The 17,500-nt window shown below is 40.9% G+C and overlaps 1 protein-coding gene across 11 annotated transcripts in view; it reads right to left on the bottom strand.

The window, feature by feature from the left end:
• Positions 1 to 17,500, bottom strand: part of SHISA6 (shisa family member 6) — a 171,984-nt gene that overhangs the window by 107,465 nt on the left and 47,019 nt on the right. For 5 of the 11 annotated variants that reach the window (XM_075279445.1, XM_075279447.1, XM_075279450.1 and 2 more), the window contains exon 4: positions 937 to 999. The exons of the other annotated variants lie outside the window; for them this stretch is intronic. In XM_075279445.1, coding sequence (XP_075135546.1) covers positions 937 to 999 — 63 coding nt within the window. The remainder of the gene's footprint in view (positions 1 to 936; positions 1,000 to 17,500) is intronic. 11 annotated transcript variants of the gene reach the window in all.

Genomic DNA, 17,500 nt, shown 5'->3' with positions numbered 1-17,500 from the left:
TATATATGCACACACAGTACAGCACATATACCCCTATGTATATATATATGCACACACAGTACAGTATATATACCCCTATGTATATATATATATATATATATATATGCACACACAGTACAGCACATATACCACTATGTATATATATATGCACACACAGTACAGCATATATACCCCTATGTATATATATATATGCACACACAGTACAGCATATATACCCCTATGTATATATATATGCACACACAGTACAGTGTATACACCCCTATGTATATATATGCACACACAGTACAGCATATATACCCCTATGTATATATATATGCACACACAGTACAGCACATATACCCCTATGTATATATATATATATATATGCACACACAGTACAGCATATATACCCCTATGTATATATATATGCACACACAGTACAGCATATATACCCCTATGTATATATATATGCACACACAGTACAGTGTATACACCCCTATGTATATATATGCACACACAGTACAGCACATATACCCCTATGTATATATATATGCACACACAGTACAGCACATATACCCCTATGTATATATATATGCACACACAGTACAGTATATATACCCCTATATGTATATATATATATACACACAATGCTGTAGATTGTGTATCCGCCACACACAGAGAGCAGATGTTAGTCTCATTCTGCATGAGGAGAAGGTGGTCACCTTGGTAACGGCAATATTTAGAACTTATTTTGTTCATTATTAGACCAATTACTTGCTGCAAAGAGAAGTGAGGAGGGAACTGGGCGGGGGCGGGGCCTGGCTGCGGCCTCTGATCTGCAGACGGCGGCCATGATTGTCCTGTCACAGAGATTTACATTGAGCAGAACATACTGAGAAGCACAGAGCCACAGGAAGCACAGGCAAGTGGCCAGCAGACTGACAGCACGCTCAGTACCTATGGTGTTCAGGTGGCCGTGGGGCTCCACGTTGGTGGGGACATCAGAGAAACGTCGAGAAGCTGCAAGAGAAAAGTCAGGCCCGAGAGCCGGGGGTCAGGAGCCATGAGGAGAAAGGCTGAGCAGTTCCTGAGGCAGCGGACTGGATAAGCACAACTCATAAGAACAGGCAATATCAACTTATAGTCACACATATACATCACAACAGTCCCGCCTTCCCAGGACAAAATCAGAGTATTTAAGCCCCGCCTCCTTGACCACTCCCACACCAGATGGAAACTTTTGGGTAGAGCATGACTCAATGCCTAGCCTTATTGGAGCAGAGATTTCTGGGACATGTCCAATATTCTGGAATAGGATAGTTGGCATGTGTCTGCTCCGTTGTGGTTCATGATCGAAAATTTGTGATTCAGAAGCTGAGAAACCTCATCTGAACAATAAAAGAGAGGATGCAATTTCTATAACGAAGAGGACTCTCAAAGAATATGTACAGGATTACAAAAAAAATGGCTGAAACAGCGCCACACCTGTCCACAGGTTGTGTATGGTACTGCAACTCAGACCCATTCACTTTTCTAGATCAAAGCTGCAATGCTAGACTTCGACAATCCCTTTAAGATGGAGTATTTTATAACATAGATCATGCTTACCAATAGTCTGGACCTGGACCACAAAACAAGGTGGCTTACTGTAAGGGGGCATTCACACGGAGTAACGCCGGGCGTGTATCACAGCCGTACACGCCGGCGTTACGGCAGACTGCCAAACACTTCCCATTCACTTCAAATGGAGCACTCGTAAACGCCGCTGTTACGGCTGTGATACACGCCCGGCGTTACTCCGTGTGAATGCCCCCTAAATCTGCATTAAAAAATAAGCAAGCCCCTCCCCCATTTTGGGCAATGGCACCCATTGCCACGATTTAAAGGGAAATAGTCAGCATGACAAAGCTGATATAATAAGACATCGGGGTGATACGCTAATAAAGTACTAGTAGGGGGGTACCCTTACACCCTATAAAGACCCCCTCAAAATACCACACAAGGGGCTTAAAAGAAAGCACTTCCTGGTTATGTGGAGTGCCATGATGTATCACATGATCTCTGCTAGCCAATCAGCAGCTCTGAAAAGGATCATGTGATGCAGCAGAAGTCACACGAGTCAGGTCACATGATCTTCTTCTGAGCTGCTGAGTGGCTGAGAGGGATCACGTGACGTTTTTGCTCTCATAATACACCGCTATATAGTATGACATTGTAATGCAGGCTATAAAATCACAGGACTAGCGAGAATGGCGACGCGTATTAAAATAACGATGAAGAGATCTGCGATTCCACCTACGGAATATATTTCGGCAGAGAATTTTTTGTGAACGATTTTGTAAGAAAAAATATTTCCGTTTTGTATTTATTTTGCTATGGAATGAATGCGACAAACAGCGATGTCTGTTCTAATCTCCAGGAGACGCTCGGGGACCTCATTAAAGGCCCCGGAGGCCCCGCGGGATGGAAATGTGCAACCCTGGAAAAGACGCCTGCGAAGTGGGCCAGATACTTTGCATACAAGATGGATCTTTGTGACTATTTATCATTCCGATTTACATCACCGCTACGGAAATGGCATTCAGAACAACTAGAAATAAAATCACGTACGTGTGTCGGCGGTTATATAAGGGCGCCTATTACAGGGAACCTGCCAGACCCCAAACAGACCCCAGCATGTAACCCCCTATCCTACTATTCTGCCTGGCAGTATTGTTCAGGTGCTACATGATGATGTATGGTTTATAGTCCCACTAGCTGGTACCCGCGACTTCGTCTGCGGTGATTGTAGCAGTGGGTATATACAGGCGCGGGTAAGGTTTTCATACTGTGTATAAGGTATGGGATATGAAATGTAACTTTGTATCTTGTTGTTGCTGTAATTCAGAGAATACGTGAGACTTTTGTGTTGAAGTTACTTTGTATTTGAGCTGCTATATATATACGGTGTTGTGAGAAACTTTACATAGTGACTTTGGGACTGAAGTATTTGAAGTTAACCCTTTCCCGCCGATGGCATTTTTTGATTTTCGTTTTTGACTCCTCTCCTTCTAAACCCCATAACTTTTTTATTTCTCCACTCCCAGAGCCATATGAGGTCTTAATTTTTCCTGGGACAAATTTTTCTTCATGATGCCACCATTATTTATTCTATATAATGTACTGGGAAGCAGGGAAAAAACTCAGAATGGGGTGGATTTGAAGAAAAAAATGCATTTCTGCGACTTTCTTACGGGCTTTGGTTTTACGGTGTTCACTGTGCAACCAAAATGACATGTCCCTTGTATTCTGTGCTTCGTTACGATTCTGGGGATACCAAATTTATATGGTTTTATTTACATGTTGACCCCTTAAAAAAATCCAAAACTGTGTTAAAAAATTATTTTTTGAAAACTCGCCATAATCCGACAGCCGTAACTTTTTTATACTTGCGTGTACGGGGATGTATAGGGCGTCTTTTTTTGCGGGAACGGGTGTACTTTGTAGTTCTACCATTTTTGGGAAATGTTATTGCTTTGATCACTTTTTATTCAAATTTTTTGCAGAATCAAAACAGTGAAAAAATGGCAGTTTGGCACTTTTGACCATTTTTCCTGCTACGGCGTTTACCGAACAGGAAAAATATTTGTATAACTTTGTAGAGCGGGCGATTTAGGACGCGCGGATACCTAACATGTATGTGTTTCACAGTTTTTAACTACTTTTATATGTGTTCTAGGGAAAGGGGGGTGATTTGAATTTTTAATCCTTTTTATTTATTTTTTTTATATTTTTTTTTAACTTTTTTTAAACTTTTTTTTTTGCATTTATTAGACCGCCTAGGGGTATTGACATGGGTGGGTGGTGTCGCGGATTGTCAGAGTGGTGGGGGCAAACATGGCTGCTCCGGAGCGTTAAAGAGCGCCTCCTGGAGTATCGTTAAGGTGAGGGGCAAAGTGGTAAAGTATATGTATATGTGATTGTGTGGGGTTAGGGGCTAAGCTGTAGAGGGTAATATAAATTTTGTGGCTTGCTATGGTCCAAAGTGTGTGAGATTGCAGAGATGGTGGTGTGAGTTTGGGTTTTGTGGGGGTCCTGGCACAAACGTATGTGCGCTATTGTGACAAAAAGTAGCCTATTGTTTAATCAGGTGTATTAACTATGTTTGTGGAAAATTTCAGCCAAATCGGGGTCCAAAGTGTGTGAGATTGCAGAGATAGTGGTGTGAGTTTGGGTTTTGTGGGGGTCCTGGGAAAAACGTATGTGCGCTATTGTGACAAAAAGTAGCCTATTATTTAATCGGGTGTATTACCTATGTTTGTGGAAAATTTCAGCCAAATCGGTGGAGCGGTTTTTCCGTGATTGAGGAACAAACATCCGAACATGCAAACATCCAAACACACAAACCCACAAACTCACAAACTGTCACATTTATAATATTAATAGGATATGGCGGTATTATTTAGACATTATACTGTTGGCTTTGCTCTGTATGGCAGTATTATATAGGCAGAATATGATGATATATGATATATAAGACCCCCATGACAGTGTTTTTGCCAATTAATGATGTTATGCTGTCAGGTTATGACACAAGTCTTTGTCTCTGGAGCTACCATCATAAAAAAAAACCCAAGTGCTTTTATATATAGTAACGGCAGCAGCGACGCTGTGGTTGCTTATATCTCAGATCGCTCCGAGATTCAGTCTCCACAGCAACAGTATACACAACTTTGTCAATTCCTGGCACGTTGCGAAAAATCAGAGCAATGGATTCTGAACAACTTCTTCAAAAGTTATTGTCAGATGCAACGTGAATAATAACCGGGGGACATGAGCGTTGATGTGGACCTTGTGGCGATATTACTAATGCCAAAAAGTGTTTGTCATGAATGCAAATCGAGGATGAAATCAATGAAGAGCAGAATCTCCTGAAGGTGCGGGACACTATGGCGCTCGTGTATTAGTCAGTCTGATAGGAAAAGTATTGTGCTCCTGATTAGAGATGGGTGAACCTCTCAAGATTTGTTTTTTCATGTTTGGTACAAAGATTTGGTTTTGGTCGAACAAGTCTGGAACGAAACCGCACCTTAAATTGTCTTAAAACATAGTGTATAACACTGTCAGGGCTCCTAGGAACCTATCTATAAAACATAGTGTATAACACTGTCAGGGCTCCTAGGAACCTATCTATAATACATAGTGTATAACACTGTCAGGGCTCCTAGGAATCTATCTATAAAACATAGTGTATAACACTGTCAGGGCTCCTAGGAACCTATCTATAAAACATAGTGTATAACACTGTCAGGGCTCCTAGGAACCTATCTATAATACATAGTGTATAACACTGTCAGGGCTCCTAGGAATCTATCTATAAAACATAGTGTAGAACACTGTCAGGGCTCCTAGGAACCTATCTATAAGGTTTGAAGACCTTAGTCTATGACCTAAACTAGATTAAACAAATTCTCTTTCAAAGAGAATCCACTTCATGGAAGTCTCCGACCAGCCCTCAAGATAATTGGTCAAATTTGGTCAAGAGCTGTGTTTCAAGCTCCAAATTACAATTGTAGATATCGCCTGATTTATCTGGTGTACCAGTAACAGAGACAAAATATAACCAGATATAGTCTTCTGACATGGCATTCAGTACCACCACCAATTTCTCAAACTATATGGCAACATAATTCTTCAACCATTGGAATTTTTTGTCAAAGAAAAACTAAAAACCAAACTCAACCAGTTTTGAAGACACCACCACAATTTTTTGTGTAGCATCATCTGCCCTTTCCCGTAGTAACGAACCTGACACCCGAAGGGTGTTTTTTGTCCACCTCAGGTTCTGGACCAAAAAACGGGTAGCACTGCACTGGCATCCAGTCGCACACTCCGCTCCGGATTAGGCACAATGAATGGGCCTAGTCGGGAGTGGGGAGTGTCTTCAGGCGGATTCGCAAGGCGAAGAATGAGCAAGACTTGACTGGCTCCCATTGATTTCAATGAGATACGTCTTTTTGGTCAGGATTTTGAGGTGACTACAGTCTAAAATTCCTGACCAAAAAAACCCGTGTGAACGTATCCACAGTCTACAGTAGAGTCATAAAAGCTTCTTAAGTGGATGTGCTTTTGAGTAGAAGTTTCCGACCAGTGTCTGTCTTTTCTGAACTATTGAAATTGATGACATCAGTTTATGCATTGATCTGCTTGGTAAGAACCATTTTTAGACTCTGACAGAAGACTTTTGGCCAAATTTGGCCAAGAGCTTTGTTCCTCGCTCCAGACTCCCATTGAAAATATCTCCTGACGTGTATCAATGAATCAGTAATTATGGTCTTCCAACATGGAATACTGACATGAAGAAGACCACCACCAAAATCCATAACCACAACGCCATTGGAAATTTTTGCTCAACCAAGTTTACAAGAAATCATAGATGTTTCTTCTGAGGAAGACCCATTGGCCAGATTTTGACTTTTAAAGTGGAGGACCCCTTTAAATGGCTATTACTGGAAATCCTCAGTTTATTTTATTTTGGAAGTTGACAATATGAAATGTAAATTGGTTAAGTGTGTGATGATGTTAAGGTTATCGCACTTACAGTATTATCTACTGCCGGAAAGGTCCTGCTCAGCATTCACATTGCACCTCTTTGGCAGCGCAGCATGCAGGATTTGCCTGAAAGACTTGTAATTATTGTCATCCAACCTTGTGACACAAACGGCTTTGAAATGTCAGTGCAGCGTCCGGATGGCTTCCTGTAATCATACGGTTGCTATCTGTACAAAATTCATAGCAAGAGGGCTATTTGTGTGGGCGAAAGGAAAAGTCAAGGAGGGGCACCACTTATTGCCTACATAGAAAGGTAGAGAGTCTTTGATCTGTATCTCAAGTACGGTTCTCGAAGGAATGCTCCACCATTGGGTATAAGGGAACGATGGCCTAATGGGATTATTGGGATCCCTCACAGATTTGGAGATAAATCTAATTTTAAAAAAATCAATTGAAGGAAATTTCATGATTTGAGATGCCCTCCGTGTTTTATTGGAATGACCCATGGAGCGTATTAGAATATCCGGACATCATCAATGGTTATCTCAACATTGCCCTTTGTAAGAAGCCCCGATATTACTTGCAGCTGTCAAAATGGATGCCTCTTCTAAAGGGCCATGGAGCAAGAATAACAAGAACCAGTGCCACTTCTCACCTCAAGCTATGTCTACGTCGTCTCATTCGTCCAATCCGTACCCTGCTCTGTACTGATGAAGGGCAAGAACCCCAAAAGAGCTGTCTATAGATGGGCCACTCTTCTTTAATGGGAGTCTTTGTTTCTTCTGAGAAGATATCAGATAAATACAACTTATACTCACCTCTCCAATACCTCTCTGAAGCAACACGCACCTTCATGCAGAGTTATCACGTACATCACTTACGTGGCCACTGGGATCACTAGGACCAGAGGTGGTACTGTCATAAATGATGCATGAAGCAGAGATTGGTGGGGACCACCAGAAATGTGGTACAGGAGTGGTGGTAGATTGGAGAGGTGAGTATAGATTTTTTTGCTCTTGAATACATTTATTAATAACGGATAACTCCTCAAAGTGGTTGTCCATCAGTAGGATAGGCCATCAGTATCAGATTGGTCAGTGTCCCAATCAGCTGTTTCAGCCCCTGGAAGCCATAAGTGGCATGTAAGGTATACGGCCAGAAGCAAGTCAATCGGAGTGGGGCTACAGTTCCCAGTGCCAAACTATGGGAAGAATATGCAAATCTGTCTTCCATGATGTAATTAGGAAGTCAGGTGCCTCAGTGTTGCAAACCAATAGAGGGCGCTCACTGGAATGTGCAAGCCTGTCTTCCCTGATGTAATTAGGAAGACAGAACCTCGGTGATATAGCCCAATAGAGGCTGCTCCCTTTAACATCATGCTTGACTTTCCAAGAGGCCTTTGTTTTGCAATGATGCTGGGATTATTACCAGGAATAGTCTCTCAACCGAGGACGGCCATTTCGATGTTATTGCATCTCGTCAGCCCGGTGTAGCGAAGACTAACCTGGTAGAGGTGAGAGGCTTAGACAGGGTTAGGGGGATATCGTCACTCCTTGGGGAGAGACCACAGTGTAGTGGTTGTATCAGGAACTACAGCCCTACATTTGAATAGCAGTAGGGTTGCGTCCGAGCATATATCTAGTACTTGGTTTCTGGCTGCCAGAAAACCTCATCGGGCCAGGGTTCAGCGGTCAGACTTATCTTGTGGATAAGTCACTGATATCAATTACATTCAGATCCTGGATAAACCCTTTAAGGTACCAAGAAGGGCAAGTTTCAGCCAGCTGTCGAAGACTGTAACATACTAATAGTTTGGGATGATAACTCTTTGACTTTACTCCTGGTGGGGGCCTGATAGACCTCATCGTCACCTTCTGTAAGCCTTGTCATAGATGGTAGCCATAAAGGATATGGAAATATCACCTGCCTGTCATTGTTCTTACCAGCAGAGTAACAAGCCGAGGCGAGTCCTCCGACTTCCATGCTTTTTGCTTTGAAGCAGAACACCAACATGCTTTTATGTTTTGCCGGCTGCACATCGAGGCCGAGGTTAAATAAACCTTTTAAAGCTGGCAAATATGGAACAGACTAGTTATTGACAAGAATGAGACTAATGAATAAAGCGAGCTGCTTATAGAAGCTTCAGGCTCCGATTGGGCGAACAATGGAGTCAACTACATTGTCTTTATTCATCAACATCTAAAAATGTATCAGCCGTCGTCCTGGCAACCTCCAATAACAATGGCGTAGGCTTCACGGAGGTTGGATGCGGCCGACTCACCAGTCTTCCTGTCTACTTGGTAATTCTTGGTAATTTCCACAGCTAAATTTATAAAAAGACATCATATAACTTAAAGGAACCTCCAGAGACATCTACCGTACTCTTCTATTAGGGTTCTTTAGACTCCTGATGGTATAAATTCAGCAAATCCTATTAATATTATAAATGTGAAAGTTTGTGGGTTTGTGAGTTTGGATGTTCGGATGTTTGTTCCTCAATCACGGAAAAACCGCTCCACCGATTTGGCTGAAATTTTCCACAAACATAGTTAATACACCCGATTGCGCAATAGGCTACTTTTCGTCACAATAGCGCACATACGTTTGTGCCAGGACCCCCACAAAAAACCCAAACTCACATCACCATCTCTGCAATCTCACACACTTTGGACCATAGCAAGCCCCAAAATTCCTATTGCCCTCTGCAGCCTCACCCCTAACCCCACACAATCACATATACATATACTTTACCACCTTGCCCCTCACCTTAACGATACTCCAGGAGGCGCTCTTTAACGCTCCGGAGCAGCCATCTTTGCCGACCCCCACCGCTCTGACAATCTGCGACACCGCCCATGTCAATACCCCTAGGAGGTCTAATAAATGCAAAAAAAAAAGTTTACAAAAAGTAAAAAAAATATAAAAAAAATAATAAAAAGGATTAAAAATTCAAATCACCCCCCCTTTCCCTAGAACACATATAAAAGTAGTTAAAAACTGTGAAACACATACATGTTAGGTATCCCCGCGTCCAAAATCGCCCGCTCTACAAAGATATACAAATATTTTTCCTGTTCGGTAAACGCCGTAGCGGGAAAAATGGTCAAAAGTGCCAAACCGCCATTTTTTCACTGTTTTGATTCTGATAAAAAATTGAATAAAAAGTGATCAAAGCAATAACATTTCCCGAAAATGGTAGAACTACAAAGTACACCCGACCCCGCAAAAAAAGACGCCCTATACATCCCCGTACACACACGTATAAAAAAGTTACGGCTGTCGGAATATGGCGACTTTTCAAAAAATAATTTTTTAACATAGTTTGGGATTTTTTTAAGGGGTCAAAATGTAAATAAAACCATATAAATTTGGTATCCCCGGAATTGTAATGAAGCACAGAATACAAGGGACATGTCATTTTGGTTGCACAGTGAACGCCGTAAAACCAAAGCCCGTAAGAAAGTCGCAGAAATGCATTTTTTCTTCAAATCCACCCCATTCAGAATTTTTCCCCTGCTTCCCAGTACATTATATAGAATAATTAATGGTGGCATCATGAAGAAAAATTTGTCCCAGGAAAAATTAAGACCTCATATGGCTCTGGGAGCGGAGAAATAAAAAAGTTATGGGGTTTAGAAGGAGGGGAGTCAAAAACGAAAATCAAAAAATGCCATCGGCGGGAAAGGGTTAACTTCAAATACTTCTGTCCCAAAGTCACTATGTAAAGTTTCTCACAACACCGTATATATAGCAGCTCAAATACAAAGTAACTTCAACACAAAAGTCTCACGTATTCTCTGAATTACAGCAAAAACAAGATACAAAGTTCCATTTCATATCCCATACCTTATACACAGTACAAAAACCTTACCCGCGCCTGTATATACCCACTGCTACAATCACCGCAGACGAAGTCGCGGGTACCAGAAAGTACTGAATAAAAATCAAGTAGTTGCCTAGCAACAGGTAGCAATAATGGGTGACACCACATGATCTCCATGCTATAGTATAATGTCACTTTAAGTTGAACAAAGAGGATGACTCTGGTGTCCATCAACTCAACATGATTCCATAAGGAACATCTAAATAGAAGGTGCAGGATCTGGGAAAGGTACCATATGGTCTCTATATTGGATGTATTGGTTTCCACTGGTGTTTACATCCTTGGATAGTGGCAAATGGCCTGGAAGATTTTCAAAAATTACAAACCAAGTATAGAGAGGCCAAAAGACAAAAAATATCTATCAATGAATTGATCAAGTTAAATACCCATCATTGACTAGGCCCATGCTCCCCATCTGATCATACGATGACCAAGGCCATCCCATTGACTGGTAAGATCAGGCTACACATCAATATTTACCATGTAATGTTCAGTACAAATTCATGAAACTCACACAGAATTGTCTGGAGAAGAGTGGGTTTCAAGTCAAAGGAAGTCAATTACACGACCATTGTCAACCATTTCTGGAAAATGGTTCAGGTCTAGGTTTGAAGGTAGAAGTAACACTGGCCAAGTTCTTTCAGTCTCTTTCGACATGATATTCAACGTTAGATAAAGTTGGCCATAGTTCTTCAGTCTTTTCCGACACCCTATATAAAATTACATGGTCAATGGTGCATGTGTTCTCATAGAGAAGTGGACAGTAAGGTGTTGCCACCCAGGAGTGGCCTATGTGTCAGGAGAAAGCCACTAGAGCCAATACACACTAGAAGGTCTGGAGTCAAAAGGACCTTTCAGAACTAAAAATTTGATGTTGTCTCCATTTATGTGTTCTGGTCCACCATTGGATTGACCACAAAACAATCCATGTAGAGTCTTGTAAGAAAGTCTCTGAGATGCATACAGTTCCAATGGTGTCCATCTGAGAGCATTGTCTTAGACTTAGATTGGATGGTCTGTGGAGCAGAGGTAACCAGGCATGTCGACTACATGTGTCATGTACAGATGTAACCAACTTGACAAGGTTGACATTACTTTAGATAGATGCCAATAAAACTGAATGGCGGCCTACACAGAGGAGGCAGATGGGCCTTTGGGCTTAGGTGTTACTACCACCTGAGGACCCCCTACAGCCCTGGTTATCTTCCTATAAGCATCTCCTTGATGAGAGCTGTGTTGTGCTGTATGTGAATGGGTTTCTCCGATGCAGCCCAGGCCTCGGCCTCCTTCAGTTCTATTGACGTTCCTGCTTTCAAACATTGTAGCTGCCTGAAATGACAAGTCGCACAATGTTTACAGACATCTCATCTACGCGGGGCCCGGATCCTGAGACATCGCAGCCCCTTCCTTCAGAGCACAAGACTGTGACAATAGAAAGTGTCAGAGCACAATTAATATTCATCATAGAAATTTCGCTGAGAAACAATAGGAGTGCGAGTACAGGGGAGGACGGGGGACAAGTAATCAAGGCGCACTTCACTCACTAGGAATACATTATACCCCACAGGAGGAAGGTAACTGCACTGTACTGGCTACACATGGAAACTTCTAGATTACTCATAAGCATTGGAAGCATCTAGATAAATGCTCTCACAATCTACTTCAACTCTATCTATCTATCTATCTATCTATCTATCTAGCTCATCTATCTATCTCATCTATCTCATCTATCTCTCTATCTATCTTTCAAATTCTCTTTTTATTGAATAAAATGTGAAGGTTGAACAAAGCAATATAGAAAACACGACATAATACATATAACATATGGAAAGTAAGTAGCAAACAGGAAATCTATCTATCTCCTATCTATCTATCTATCTATCTATCTATCTATCTATCTATCTATCTATCTCCTATCTATCTATCTATCCATCTCCTATCTATCTATCTATCTATCTATCTATCTATCTATCTATCTATCAGCTATCTATCTATCTATCTATCTATCTATCTATCTCCTATCTATCTATCTATCTATCTATCTATCTATCTCCTATCTATCTATCTATCTATCTATCTATCTATCTATCTTCTATCTATCTATCTATCTATCTATCTATCTATCTATCTCCTATCTATCTATCTATCTATCTATCTATCTCCTATCTATCTATCTATCTATCTATCTATCTATCTCCTATCTATCTATCTATCTCCTATCTATCTATCTATCTATCTATCTATCTATCTATCTATCTATCTATCTCCTATCTATCTATCTATCTATCTCCTATCTATCTATCTATCTATCTATCTATCTATCTATCTATCTCCTATCTATCTATCTCCTATCTATCTATCTATCTATCTATCTATCTATCATCTATCCATCCATCCATCCATCCATCCATCCATCTATCTATCTACAGAATCATCCATCTCATATCTATCTAAGCCTGAGCGGATACACATTGTGTAGGGCAGACCCTATATAAGTCCTACCTTATAGCTAAGTAAGGCTATACATCTATATGATGAAATGTTCTACACCTTTCGGATACATCTTGTGTTTTGGTCTCCAGTTTCTAGCCCTCTTCTTGCTATCTACTCTTTCATCTCTGTCATTTGCCTGGACATGACACATATAAGCAGGTTGAACCCTGCAGCCTCATTTCTCCACAAGACCATAAGATTATATGAGAATATCATCAGGGAAGATTTACCTGTAATTCTACAAGGACAAGGGATAAAAGAGGAGAAGGGTTGAAAATGAGTTCAGCGTGGAGCTGCATCTATTCCCCGAGGAGGCTCCTGTGTAAATCCCAGACACGGGAATGTTTAAATCCACACTGTGGAATAATTTATGGCGGGAGATGAGGATGTAACGTGCAGCTTTTGTAAACCCAGGCCTGTCACTGAGCTCCGAGGACAAGGACTTCATTCTATCGAAAGCAATTAGATACTAAGACACTGAAGCTTAGCGCTTGACTACTACCTCGGGGCGGCCATCTTGTTCCCCTTTTATTTGTAAACCAACATTTAGGGGTAAGGCTATTCTACACTATAAGGTTAAGTTCTACTATTAGGTTACATCTTACTAATAGGTTACGTTCTACTATCGGTATTAGATTTCATTCCACTATTAGGTTATGTTCTACTATTAGGTTATGTTGTACTATTAGATTACGTTCCACCATTAGGTTACGTTCCACCATTAGGTTACGTTCCACTATTAGGTTACGTTCCACTATTAGGTTACGTTCCACCATTAGGTTACGTTCCACTATTAGGTTATGTTCCACTATTAGGTTACGTTCCACTATTAGGTTACGTTCTACTATCGGTATTAGATTTCATTCCACCATTAGCTTACATTCCACTATTAGGTGAAGTTGTACTATTAGGTTTCAATTCAATATTAGGTTACGTTCTACTATGGGTATTAGGTTACGTTCCACTGTTAGGTTACGTTGTACTATGAGGTTTTGTTCCATTATTACATTACCTTCTACTACCAGAATTAGGTTTCGATCCATTCTAGGTTTCGTTCCACTATTAGGTTACGTTCCACTATTAGGTTACGTTTTACTATTAGGTTACGTTCCACTATTAGGTTATGTTGTACTATTAGGTTTCATTTCAATATTAGGTTACGTTCTACTATCGGTATTAGGTTACGTTCCACTATTAGGTTACGTTCCACTGTTAGGTTTTGTTCCATTATTACGTTACCTTCTACTACCAGAATTAGGTTACATTCCATTCTAGGTTTTGTTCTACTATTAGGTTATGTTCCACTATTAGGTTACATTCCACTATTAGGTTACGTTCCACTATTAGGTTACGTTCCACTATTAGGTTATGTACTACTATTAGGTTACGTTCCACTATTAGGTTACGTTCCACTATTAGGTTATGTTCTACTATTAGGTTACGTTCCACTATTAGGTTATGTTACACTATTAGGTCACGTTCCACTATTAGGTCACGTTCCACTATTAGGTCACGTTCCACTATTAGGTTAGTTTTTCCAATTAGGTTACGATCCACTATTAGGTTTCATTCCATTATTAGGTTACAATCCACTATTCGGTTACGTTCTACTATTAGGTTTTGTTCCATTATTACGTTACCTTCTACTACCAGTATTAGGTTTTGTTCCGTTCTAGGTTTCGTTCCACTATTAGGTTACTCTCCACTATTAGGTCACGTTCCACTATTAAGATAAGTTCCACTATTAGGTTACTTTCCACTATTAGGTTACGTTCCACTATTAGGTTAGTTTTTCCAATTAGGTTATATTCCACTATTAGATTACATTCCACTATTAGGTTACGCTCCACTATTACGTCACATTCCACTATTAGGTCACGTTCCACTATTAGGATAAGTTCCACTATTAGGTTACTTTCCATTATTAGGTTACGTTCCACCAATTAGGTTAAATTCCACTATTAGGTTTCGTTCTACTATTAGGTTACTTTCCACTATTAGGTTACGTTTCACTATTAGGTTACTGTCCACTATTAGGTTACGTTCCACTATTAGGTTGCGTTCCACTATTAGGTTACGTCAGGGGTAGGGAACATACGGCTCTCCAGCTGTTGCAAGACTACAACTCCCAGCATGCATACTTTGATCTGCTGTTCTTGGAACTCCAATGGAAGTGAATGGAGCATGTTGGGAATTGTAGTTTCACAGCAGCTGGAGAGCCGAAGGTTCCCTACCCCTGCGTTACGTTCTACTATTAGGTTTCGTTCCACCATTAGGTTACGTTCTACTATTAGGTTACATTCCGCTATTAGGTTACGTTCCACTATTAGGTTGCTTTCCACTATTACGTTACGTTCTACTATTAGGTTTCGTTCCACTATTAGGTTACGTTCCACTATTAGGTTGCTTTCCACTATTACGTTACATTCTACTATTAGGTTTCGTTCCACTATTAGATTACATTCCACTATTAGGTTTTGTTCTACTATTAGGTTTTGTTCCATTGTTAGGTTACGTTTTACTATTAGGTTACTTTCCACTATTAGGTTTCATTGCACTATTAGGTTTCAATACAATATTAGGTTATGTTCCACAGTTAGGTTACTTTCTACTACTAACTGTGGTCAGTGTCATTATCTTTAAGCTAAAACCAAAACATCACCCTTAAAGGAACTCTCCATGTAAAAACTATACACAGTGTTACACATAGTACAGGGCCTGTAGGTGGGATTTACTGAAATTGTTCCTATGTGTGATCAGGTGACTGTGGGAGGGATTTACTGAAATCTTTATATAAATAGTCATGTGACTGTGTGGGTGGGGTTTACTGCAGTCTTTTATATATATGATCATGTGACTGTTGTAGGTGGGGCCTACTGCAATCTCGCCTATATATATGGTCATGTGACTGTGTGGGTGGGACCTATTGCCATCTTTCATATAACCGCACATATTTCAGCATTTGCATTGTTTTTTTTTCAGACTAGGACTATTGCTAGTGCTCCAATGGGCTGACTAAACAGGAACTCTGCTGTGTACTGCAAAACATCTTCCCCATCTGACTTTTACCTCAAATATCTTCCATTGCAATGAACAATCGGCACCGTTACATGTATATTGGTGAATGTTATTGACTAGTCTATAATATGAGACATCCTGTTTACACCTGGTTATTACTCCTTTAAATGACCCCTGTTTGTTCCTGGGCTGCAGAGCTCTCTACAATGTCTTCTTTGTCTTTCTTTCTGAAACCCTCTTGTGTAATGCGACAACCAAATGCAGTCTTCAGTGTTCAGTGAGCCCAGAGAGCGGCTGCATCGTGCAAGCTTCGCTAGCAACAGAAAGGTTACATGGAGCGCATTGCAAATAGCAATTTCATACCAGGCTGTTTGCAAAAGAAAGCTATTAATGGAGACCAGGAGAGATCTTAACGCTCTAGAGCGTCAGCACTGAACTTGTTCACCCTGGACATCCTACCCCTCTAATGCATGCTGAGACATACGCCTTCTTGTGAAGGGCCGCAAAGATAAAACATTACATGTGAACCAAAGGGGAGTAGGGGGTGATGTTTACCCACTCAGCGCTCGCTGTGATGGAAGACATTGAAACCAGGGTGGCATTACAGCAGGCACAAAGTATGAGATTGGATTCAGATTTTGGTGGGACTTTGCAATGAGTTGTGGTCTCTGGTCTCTGACCATCTAAGTGCAGTCCCTCTTGGTCTCCCATGGGCAGAATACTATACGGAATATCTTGCCAATGTATCAATAACTTTACTGCAAAGATCCCTTACTCCAAGATCACTTGTATCTCCCGTCTTGATGGGACTGCTTATTTGACGTCTTGTCTTTACCATGGTCGGATGTGGTCAAGAGAGTCCTTAACAGAGTAATATACTTTTACTATAAAGATCCCTTACATTCTAAGATCACTAGAATGTCTCATCTTGGTGAGCCTAATCTTGATCGTCTTGCCTTCACCGTGGCTTCCTTTCCAAAAATCAAGAAGTTTGGCTAAAATCAAGAGAGTCCTAAAAAGAGTAGTGGGTTAGTGGGGTCCACCAAAGCATTCCTAAGAAATATAAGGGGCGGGTCTAAAGGAGTTCGTCCTAAAAGTAACTGTTACTTCTTGAGGGATATCTAAGACATCTCAGCCAAGCCAAAGTAATACAACTATTTTATCTAATCAAAATGCTTTCTAAAGCCTTTACTGCAGAGATCCCTTCCATTCCAAGATTTTTAGTATTTCTCATCCGGGTTGTCCACTCTTGACTTTCTTTAAATGTTGATTTTATCGTGGATTCCTATCCAACACTCTACAAGGGTGTCTGAAGTCTGCAGAACTCTAAAAAGAGTAGTTCGGCCACAGGAAAATGGCCAATGGACATGTGCAGTGGGTGCAGTCGGCCACTTTCCTGTGGCCGAACAGGAAAAAAGAGGTGGAGGCAGAGAACAAGAAGAAGGCGGAGCTGGAGAGTTTCCCCGCAGCACAGGGGACGCCCCCAGGGCTGCGAGAAAACTTATTACCATAATGAAAAAAAATGGGACTATATACCGAACGGCTGGGCGGAGAAGACATCCAAAGGTAGGGGAAGAATAGTTTTTCTTAAGGCTA

The sequence above is a fragment of the Leptodactylus fuscus genome, chromosome 6, assembly GCF_031893055.1.
Source record: "Leptodactylus fuscus isolate aLepFus1 chromosome 6, aLepFus1.hap2, whole genome shotgun sequence".
NCBI classification, from domain to species: Eukaryota; Metazoa; Chordata; class Amphibia; order Anura; family Leptodactylidae; genus Leptodactylus; species Leptodactylus fuscus.
The sequence above is the reverse complement of the archived record's forward strand: the minus strand, read 5'-3'. Positions and strand labels throughout refer to the sequence as shown.